This window comes from Doryrhamphus excisus, linkage group LG9 (genome assembly GCF_037039965.1).
Source record: "Doryrhamphus excisus strain RoL-2023G ecotype Guam linkage group LG9, RoL_Dexc_Guam_v1.1, whole genome shotgun sequence".
Classification (NCBI taxonomy): Eukaryota; Metazoa; Chordata; class Actinopteri; order Syngnathiformes; family Syngnathidae; genus Doryrhamphus; species Doryrhamphus excisus.
This window is the reverse complement of record NC_136365.1, coordinates 16,984,103-16,994,192: the sequence shown is the minus strand read 5'-3', so window position 1 is coordinate 16,994,192 and position 10,090 is coordinate 16,984,103. Positions and strand designations below refer to the sequence as shown.

General features: G+C 41.4%; 1 protein-coding gene across 1 annotated transcript; it reads right to left on the bottom strand.

Moving 5' to 3' along the window:
- Positions 1 to 1,162: 1,162 nt before the first annotated feature.
- On the bottom strand, positions 1,163 to 6,045 carry LOC131098853 (aminoacyl tRNA synthase complex-interacting multifunctional protein 1-like). The gene is made up of 5 exons (XM_058046000.2): positions 5,650 to 6,045; positions 5,471 to 5,589; positions 3,644 to 3,764; positions 3,436 to 3,555; positions 1,163 to 1,416 (listed from the first exon to the last, which is right to left on the bottom strand). Exons 3-5 carry the CDS (start codon positions 3,747 to 3,749, stop codon positions 1,286 to 1,288), a joined length of 357 nt encoding a protein of 118 aa, XP_057901983.2. The 5' UTR covers positions 3,750 to 3,764; positions 5,471 to 5,589; positions 5,650 to 6,045; the 3' UTR covers positions 1,163 to 1,285.
- Between the last annotated feature and the right edge of the window lie 4,045 nt (positions 6,046 to 10,090).

Here is a 10,090-nt window from a genome sequence, read left to right as displayed (position 1 = left end):
TTCCCTCTGTCAGAGCATTGAAGATGGGTCGTGGCTGGGTCTTCCAACACGACAACGACCCGAAGCACACAGCCAGGAAAACCAAGGAGTGGCTCCGTAAGAAGCATATCAAGGTTCTAGCATGGCCCAGCCAGTCTCCAGACCTGAACCCAATCGAAAATCTTTGGAGGGAGCTCAAACTCCGTGTTTCTCAGCGACAGCCCAGAAACCTGACTGATCTAGAGAAGATCTGTGTGGAGGAGTGGGCCAAGATCCCTCCTGCAGTGTGTGCAAACCTGGTGAAAAACTACAGGAAACGTTTGACCTCTGTAATAGCAAACAAAGGCTACTGTACCAAATATTAACATTCATTTTCTCAGGTGTTCAAATACTTATTTGCAGCTGTATCACACAAATAAATTGTTAAAAAATCATGCATTGTGATTTCTGGATTTTTCTTTTTAGTTTATCTCTCTCACAGTGGACATGCACCTACGATGAAAATTTCAGACCCCTCCATGATTTCTAAGTGGGAGAAATAGCAAAATAGCAAGGTGTTCAAATACTTATTTTCTTCACTGTATATAGCACATCATGACTGGTTCAAGACTCTTCATCCTTGTATTTAGCAAACATCAACTGCTTGTATTGTTTCTTGAATTGGCTCATCGTTGTGCATTGTTTGAGGTCCTTACTCAATCCATTCCATAGTTTGATTCCACATACTAAAATACTATGGCTTTTTAACGTAGTCCGAGCATATAAGCGTCTCAAATTTAGTTCTTCCCTGAGATCATATGAGAACCTGATATGGGAACTGTTTCTACATGAAATGAGCTTTTGAACTAAAGATGTTTGCATCTGGTCGACTGCTTTAAAAGACAACTAAATGTCACTTTAATAGCTTGAATATCAATAATGAAACACAGCACACAACGTGTGACTTGATGGGCATCACAAGTCAATATGTATTCGGTCGCTACTATTGAGTGCTGCTGGATTTTTACGAGGGTCTTCACAAAATGCTTTTTTAGTTGTGGGGAACCTGATATGAGAAATGTTCCTAGATGAAATGAGCTTTTGAACAAAAGATGGTTGCATCTGGTCGACTGCTTTAAAAGACAAAATATCACTTTAATAGTTTCAATGTAGATCAACAGACAATGACACAGCACACAACGTGTTGCTTGATGGACATCAAAAGTCAGTTTTAATGGCACCGTCAAGACTTCAAAAGTATTCATAATGGGAAGAATGTTAATGTGCAGTCCATCTGTCAACTTTTTCCTCCGGTTTCATTTTGTTGTCACTTGTGAGAGTACTTGACAGCGGCGGCAACGGAGGTTGCAGAGTGTGCCGGAGCAGCAGGCTGGGGAGGAGCGGCATGGGAAGAGCACTCAGTGCTGCCTTCCACTTTTGGCACGGATACATCCAACACTGTCGCAAAGGAAAAGGATTCCGTCATATGACTTTTGACTATCATGATCCACTTACTTTAATGTAAGATGTGGAGCAAAGACTTTAAATTGTATTTTGATTGTTTCAGTGGTGGGCATGTAGACGTGGGGGCAGATCGGAAAAGGTGTCATGTCCACGAGGAAGGTTTTTCCAACATTGCTATCATGAAAACATGGAAATTCAAAATTGCTAAGTGTGCCCGAATGCAACTTTTTCACTTCCGTTACCATGCCGATATTGCAGCCTTGAGTATCAGCTGACAAATATTAAACCAATCCAATATCAGCACAAATCGTACACACCTCCTATTTTAAAAATAAATGCTGTGAAAGCATTAAAAAAGAAGCAAACTGAGAAAAGCTCACTTTCTTACGCATAGTGATGTTGTTGGAGGGGGGGTGGGGGGGTGAGTGGTTGTTTTGCCAGGATCCTGATCCTGATTCCTGTTTTGTGGCGCTGCTTCACCCCGGACTCACACTGAATCAGTTGTGGCTCCTTTCCCGATCCAGTCCGACTCACACTGAATCAGTTGCGGCTCCTTTCCCGATCCAGTCCGGCTTTCCACAAAGTGCCACTCACACTGACTCCGGTAAATGTAGCGGCAATCTCCGCTCTAGCTGCGGAAACCCACGTCTTGACCAGAGAGCGCTCCGGAAACGATTCTTTCCGTTGTACCGTACGGCCGCCGGGAACGGAGCTGCACCACACAGAACTAGTGTGAGCCTATGACAGGGATTTCAATCTTGCGGAATGCTTCCGGCAACCGCAACAAAGCCGTGTTGGATTCAGTGTCCGGGGTCAAATGTGCAGAGTCTGCAGTCTGACCTTAAAAAGTCAGTTCATGCTGGAAAAGCCTCCAATGTGGCTGAATGACAACAATTCTGCAAAGATGAGTGGGTCAAAATTCCTCCACAGCGCTGGAAGAGACTCATTGTAAGTTATTGCAAACGCTTGATTGCAGTTGTTGCTGTAAGGGTGGACCAACCAGTTATTGAGTTAAGGGGGCAATCACTTTTTCACACACGGCTATGTAGGTTGAGATTTTTTTCTGCCCTTAATAAATGTTCCATTTGAAAAAAAAATATTTTGTGTTTAGTTAATATTTACATTTGTTTGATTATCTGAAACATTTAAGTGTGACAAACAAACAAAATAATAAATCAGAAAGGCAGCAAACACTTTCACAGCACTGGAGTAGAGTGTTAGATTCTACTATATGTAAAATGACAATAAAGGGCATTCTGATTCTGATATTGATATTCATATCAGACTGATCAATATCGAATAGGGACATCTCTAAAAAGTCCCTCTTCTCTCAAAAGTGGAGCAAACAAATGGCTCTAGGGCAGGGGTGGGCAAATATTTTGACTCATGGGCCGCATTGAGTTAACAAAATTGTCTGGGGGGCCAGAACATATATTTAACACACACACACACACAATTTTATGCTTATAATTTTCCTTGATTTATTTGTCTAATTTTATCAGTAAAAGTGTTATACTATCAGTTGTATGTTCTAATGTCACTTACCATTCACACTCACATTCATACCTATGGACAATTTGGAGTCGCCAATTAACCTAGCATGTTTTTGGAATGTGGGTGGAAACCGGAGTACCTGGAGAAAACCCACGCATGCACAGGGAGAACATGCAAACTCCACACAGAGATGGCCAAGGGTAGAATTGAACTCAGGTCTCCTAGCTGTGAGGCACTAACCACTCGACCGCTGTGCAGCCCAGTTTTGTTGTTTTTTTTTACTAAATAAGACATCAGACTTGCAATTCATTTTGCCAGTTTGTATGTTGAAAGTTGAAATACTTAGAAAGCAACTAGCGGGCCGGATTCAAACGCTTGATGGGCTGCTTGGGGCCCCCGGGCCGTAGTTTGCCCACCCCTACTCTAAGAACATATATTTTCATCATTAAAAATGTGTAAATTTGTAAAAATAAGTGTTGATGAAAACTTAAATAATGGAGTCGGTTTTTAAGTCTTTACCTTTACCTCCTCTACTCCTTTCTTTCTCCAGCAGCTGCCTTTTCAGTTCATCAATGTCCTGCTTCAGTTTGGCATTCTCCGCCAGCAGTTTCTTCTCCTTTCTGAGGTTGGCTTGGATGGCTGCAAGGAGGCAAGCTATTGTTACTTTCCAGCAAAACCATGTACTTTCCAAAGCCACGACAGAACGAAGGCTATACTGTGTACTTACTGGCGTTTTCCTTGAGCAGCTCGACGTGTTCTATGAGGTATTCAATGAGCATGTCAGCTTCAGCTGTTCTCTGCTCCAGCATTGCCAAAGGGTTGGAACTTGACATCTTGATCAAGGAAGCCTGTGAGAGGGATGGGGGGCACCATCAGTGGAGAAATGTGCATATTGAAATATGGATGTGAGTGTGAATGACCAACATCTTTAATTTGAGGGAAGGAGCTCATCAATGAAATCACCTTGAGAAACTGATCACAGAGAAAACCTGCAGTTGCTCGGCCCTACATTTGGGTCGCAGGGGGCAGCAGCCTCAGTAGGGAAGCCCAGACTTCCCGTTCCCCGGCATGGAGAACACCAAGGTATTCCCAGGTCCAGCTGTGAGACATAATCCCTCCAGCGTGTCCTAGTAGGACTGCCTTTTCCGGACTGGGCATGCCCAGAACACCTCACCAGGGAGGCATCCAGAGAAGTGGCTCTACTCTGAGCCCCTCCCGGATGTGTTCTAAACATACACATTAAATCATGTGACTTTTAAGCTTGAGTGGCATCCTTTGATGACACTTAAACTCTTCATAAAAGCCACTCATCAATGGATCAGAGTATCGTTGTACTATCGAGATGTAGTTGGAAGACACCGCATTCAAATGGTAATGTAAATAAAACTTGTGCTATTAAAATCAGCTACTGAAGAGACTCAGACAAAACAAGGGGTCGACATGTTCAAATCACAAAACACACATCCAACTAACAAACCGGTGTAACAGCGGGGTTGGACAATCACATGTTAGCAAAAGCATGCAGTGCCAAGTAATCGCAAAGTCGCAAAAGTTAGCGTTGGATTTCTGCTCTCTCCTTCTCAAATATCTCAAGTTCCATTTACAGTATTTTCTGGACTATAAGTCGCTCCAGAGTATAAGTCGCACAAGGTCAAAAATGCATAATTAGATTAAAAAAAAACATACATAAGTCGCACTGGAGTATAAGTCGGATTTTTTGCGGGTAATTTATTTTCCAAACTACTTGACCAAAACAGACATTACATCCTCTTGGAAGGCAAGTTCTAACAATAATAAAAGAATAGAGAACAGGCTGAATAGGTGTAAGATATGCTAACACAATGGTTATTCAGCTACACAAAAAATAAACATGAACAGAAAAGGTGTCCAGTGTTTATGTAACATAAACAGTTTTTTCATTTATAAGTCGCTCTGGAGTATAAGTTGCTGGAACAGCCAACCTATGAAAAAATGTGCGACTTATAGTCCGGAAAATACTGTAATATAGCATAACATTGTAACACATAAATAAACGGCTGTCCATTGGTCATCATGTAGCTGGTTTGTACTTGTTAACCATGTCAAGAATGTTTAATTTATTTAGCGTCAACACAGACTTAATAACACAGGATGCAACCCCTGAACGATGCCCAGCTGGGGGCTTTCACATTCTTTGCCAGGGCTCTCCCCCATGATATCTGTGGGAGCAATGGCCTTCCTCTACCCCGAACTCACCCAAGACCCTCACACTCCCCAGACTGGACCAGCATGGTAGGACTTGACAACCTATTTTATCTTTGATGTATGTACAAGTACACACAAGTAACACGCATTAACTTGATATTAAATTAATGTAACATGCATTAACTTGATATTAAATTAATATAACCGAGATAATTCAATTCGGTGCTGACTTATTATAGTGAATACAAATTAATTTCAATTCAATTTCTGCAGAACGTAATAATAAGAATTAAATGTAACATGATACACTTCTAAGAAAAAAACTAATGTATGAGTATCATTCAACTGACTTATGGTCAGGTGGTCATACCTTGGGTCTTGGTCAGGGCTCCTTCCACCCAAGCGATCCTTCCCACGATGAAGCACTACGACCCTCCGGACCCAAAGCGGCTGTCTTGGCGCTGGGACTTCTACTCTTTGAATTTTGTTCTGTAAAAGCCACTCATTACAAATCTTAATAAACCTGATTTGTAAAGTTTGCGGACTCACCAATGTTTTGTTTCAGGGTCGGACACTGAAGTTCACGCTAACTCTCGGCGAGATGATATTCTTTTACCTTAGAAGCTCTTGTGAGCTTTGTGAGATATCTGCTGTGATGTTGCATGTCATGTTACTAGGATGTATGGATGACATCGTCACTGTCCTCGCTGAGGGGCACGGTTGCCTGGAAACCATCAAGGTAGTCTTTAAACCTCATGTATTATGAGAATGGTGCTTTTCATTAAAGCGCAATAATAACTAAAGCTGGGGCTTTTTTTCTCTAAAATATGATCAAATCCTGCGAGAAGTCTTGCGCGATGTCATGCATGACAGGTTTTAAACTGTGCTGTCATTTGAAATCCTCTAATTTAGAAAGTTGACTATTGAATACATTTTTACAGGAGCTGCCAGAGAATGTTCTGGAGTTACTACGAAAAATTCTTGACCTTCCTTCCTCTCAAATGTGTGTCATTTCCTGTTTATCAAGACGCTTTAAAAAAAAAGTGACATTGTTGTTCACTAGATTAAAGGTTTTTTTTATGTTCCATCTCTATGTGTGACATCACAGGCCAACCCCTAACAAGCTACACAGGGACCCGGTGTTCGATGCCACTTCTCGTCATCACTATGCTGTGCACATCTGTAGATCCCGGAGGACATCGCTTATCTTTACAAAAGGTCTGGAACAAAACACTGACACACCATTCATAGTCGATTCCTCTACCTCTATTGACTAACACTAAGCAGTGAAAGGCGGGAACAGAAGTAAAAACAAACCTGTTGATGACAAAATCACATTTCATGCAGCAATGCGTTCAACCCTAAAACAAAATTCACAAAATTCCAATTATCCATTCATTCTTGTTTCTTTGATTTTCTTCATAGTTCTGTTGTTGCTTGACATGTACATACGGTATTAGATATACTGCAGGAGATCCACAAAACAATGTGAATAACTGATGTTTGCCCTCAATAGGGTTGCTGGAGCCTATCCCAGCTGTCCTCAGGCGAGAGGCGACATACGCCCAGCATTGGTGACCAGCTATAATATAACAGTTAGTTATTAAATGGCACGTGTGGTGGCTAGTAGGACATCAGAGGGGATTTAATACCTTTCTCCTTAAGACCCTTCTCCTTCTCCAGAGTGAGAGCATTCTGCAGGTCTTCCTCCCAGCAGTTGAAGTTCCCAGTAGCAGGCATTACAAGAACAGACATTGTCCTCACTTTGGTAATTCTCTTGGGAGTTCATGGTGCCTTGGGAGGACAGAACGGAGAAGGCACATGAAAGAAAGAGGACATAGCACGTAGAGCCGGGGGAGGAACATCGGTTGGCGGGCAAGATGGCAACCCATTGAACTGGGATGCTTAAGGTTTGTGGGCCAAGACGCTAGGCATCACAGGGGCCAACCAGCATAACAACAGTGTAGCTCCCCAAAGAGTTACATTGCGTCTGGTGATCTTTTAAAGCTCTATTCTGATCTGAATACACCAACAACAGTGCAATTCCAACTCCATATATGTATTTCAAACTCACAAACTCAGCTTCTGAATGACACTCCCTGATTGTCACTACCGAGTGTTCCTGAATGCATCTGAACATCACAATAACAGCGTTATCATGCATGTATATGTGATCTAAGTAAACCAAGACAAAGAAAAACTAAGTGGATACTCTTGTTTTTGTTATTCTTATTATGAATTATTATTCACTCACTTTGTGACTCTAAATGCGGCTGCACAATTTGCTTGGAAATCCCAGAAAATAAACAAAAAACAAGCATTAAACGTAAATGACTTTGTGTCTTTGAAGTCAACCCCCCGTTGTTCATTACACAATTAAAGCATAATACAAATATTCTGTGACTATGAAGAAACTAGTGTTAGATTTGCATTTTCAGGTAATTTGAAGATGTTCATCAAAGATGTCAATCCCAGCCACTTTGCTGTTGCTCTGCCATTTTTTATCATTTTGACTGATTTTTAAGGGCACACAGAATATTTTTTCCTAAGGCTATATAAACATGGGATTCTACCTTTTTCCGTTCTTTAGTAATCAGCAGTACAAGGTAAGTTTCAGCAAAAGGCAGAGAAAAGGCCTTTGTGATACATTTCAAGCATGACTTTCACTTTGACACAAATGTAGCCTAAATGTCAAAATATTTATGCCACAATATAAACAACCCATAAAATGGTTGTTTTACATGAAAATAACAAGATGTGCCTTTAGTTGTTGCGGAGCATGGATTTCAGTGCACTTGTGCCACCTTGTGTCCGTTTTAGGGGCTCAAAACTGCATCATATATATATATATATATAATTGTGGAATTGCATCATCACTTATTTGTGCCTCCCATGGGAAAAAACAAAAGACGTATAAATACACCTTTGGGAGTGAGCGGTTGGGTTGACGAGAACATATACAAACAGGTATGTATTTGGTAGAGAATGATTAACATGATTAATCCAGAGATGATTAATTTGAAAACTAATCTGATGAAAATATTTAATAATTTGACCGCCCTAATGAATACACAAGATGAGCAAAGTGGACAGTGAGATAAAGCTTTCAACCCACCATGGGCAGACTCATTTATGTCCATTCTCCCTTCTGGAAGTAGAAGACTATGGCACTCATAAAAAGTAGCAATATGAAATGCCACTTTTTCCCGAAAAAGTCTGACCTAAGGTCAGGTTTATTTGGACTTGTAGGCTCCGTTAATTGAACACAATAACGCTCTAGCAAAAACCCCGCCAAACCTGTCACAGTCGCATTTCCTTGACGTCATCTGTGCGCCCAAGCCCAATCTACTGAAACCCGCTAAACCTGTCACCGACAGTCGCATTTCCCTGACGTCATCTGTGCGCCCACTTTACAGTCATAGCCAATCAATTTACACCAAATTAAAAGTGAATATGGGCCGTTTCCTCCATTCAGGCCAAACATGAAAGCATAGACAAGGATACATTGCATTGTAACTGACAGACAACGGACAGTTGAATTCTAAATGAGCATGTTTTGGCACCAGAGATCGAAGTGGACCTCCTGCAGTGCCACCTGTATGATGAACAGCTGTAGTCTCCAGAGTCAAATTCATGCGGGCCTTGGGTGGTCTCCCATACCGACCTTGTCTACTACTGGCAGACTCGGTCTAAGCCTGCGACACTTCGTCATTTGGGTCTTACATCAACTTTAGATCCACATCCATTTTTCTCAGCAGTTCCAGCCTTTTTGCACCTCTGCTTCCACCTTGTGTGCTATGCTTAGTTGGCCACAAGGGGGCAATCTTGTACTACTTTGTGTAATCCAATTTATAGTAAACCTCTTTGTAACTGATGGTGTTACCTCTATCAAGTAGTTTTCATTGTTTTTCGGCTTCAGTCTACAATTTCTAATAACATGGATTTTTTAAAAAATCCCATTGGAATTAAGTTTGGAGAATTAGGGCTATACTGAAATTCACAGTGTCAGGTGTGCACTGACTGCATGTCATACCTAAGGGATATATTTGTTTTTAAATCTCTGCTTTCTGACCAAAAGATGGAAGACAACAATCCACGGGCAACAACCTCAACACAGAATAGCCATGCTCCTCTGTAGTCCATTCGGCTTTTTTTTTTTGTCAATAGGTCCTCTTGCCAACTCTTCTGTCCCTGCAGTGGCCAGCCTCATTGTTGCATTCATTATTTGTCTTAAGGTCTATTAATTACAGACCCTCAGTATAAAAAAACAAAAAACAGATCAGACCTATTGAGCAGCATTGTGTCTCGAAGCAGGTGATACATCTCCACCTGGTCAATCCATCTCATTGTGTTTGGTCTGTAGCCCCAAGTGATCCGACCATAACTCTCTCTTGTTTAGAAACTTGATTCACAGTGGAGCAGAAGGGGGATGTCTACCACGTGTTTACATTTGTCTTCAAGGGAAATTAATATCTGTCTCTTGTGACCAGAGCTGGGTACGGAACCGGTGGCTTGTCGAAATGAAATCCAACCTATTAAAATGAACAACTTGAAAATGACATGTGCTGGACTTGTCGCGTGCTTGCTTTTGGGAAAGTGCATATTTGCCAAAAAATAAGCTGTAGCCTTCAAACTGTTCCAGCAGAGCAGCTTGCTTTTAAATCAAATGGTTTTGTCATCCATTACGCTAAACTGAGCGTGGACAAATGTGGTCTACTTATGGCGGGGACACCATTACTGACCCGTAACAAATGTTTTTACAGTGTGGAAAGTTAATATAATGTTTAAAAACTGTGGTTGCACCACCGAGAAGTTTGGTACCTCTAGACCTGGATCTATTCCACAGGGGACGATACATAACATAACATTAGCGGATGGCATAATAGATTGGTAGCACAGTTGTTGAAAATAAGCATGTGTCCTTAAAGCTAGCATTAAAAGCTTACCTCTTCCCTTCTACATGAGGCGGAAATGAGTCTTAGGACTCAAA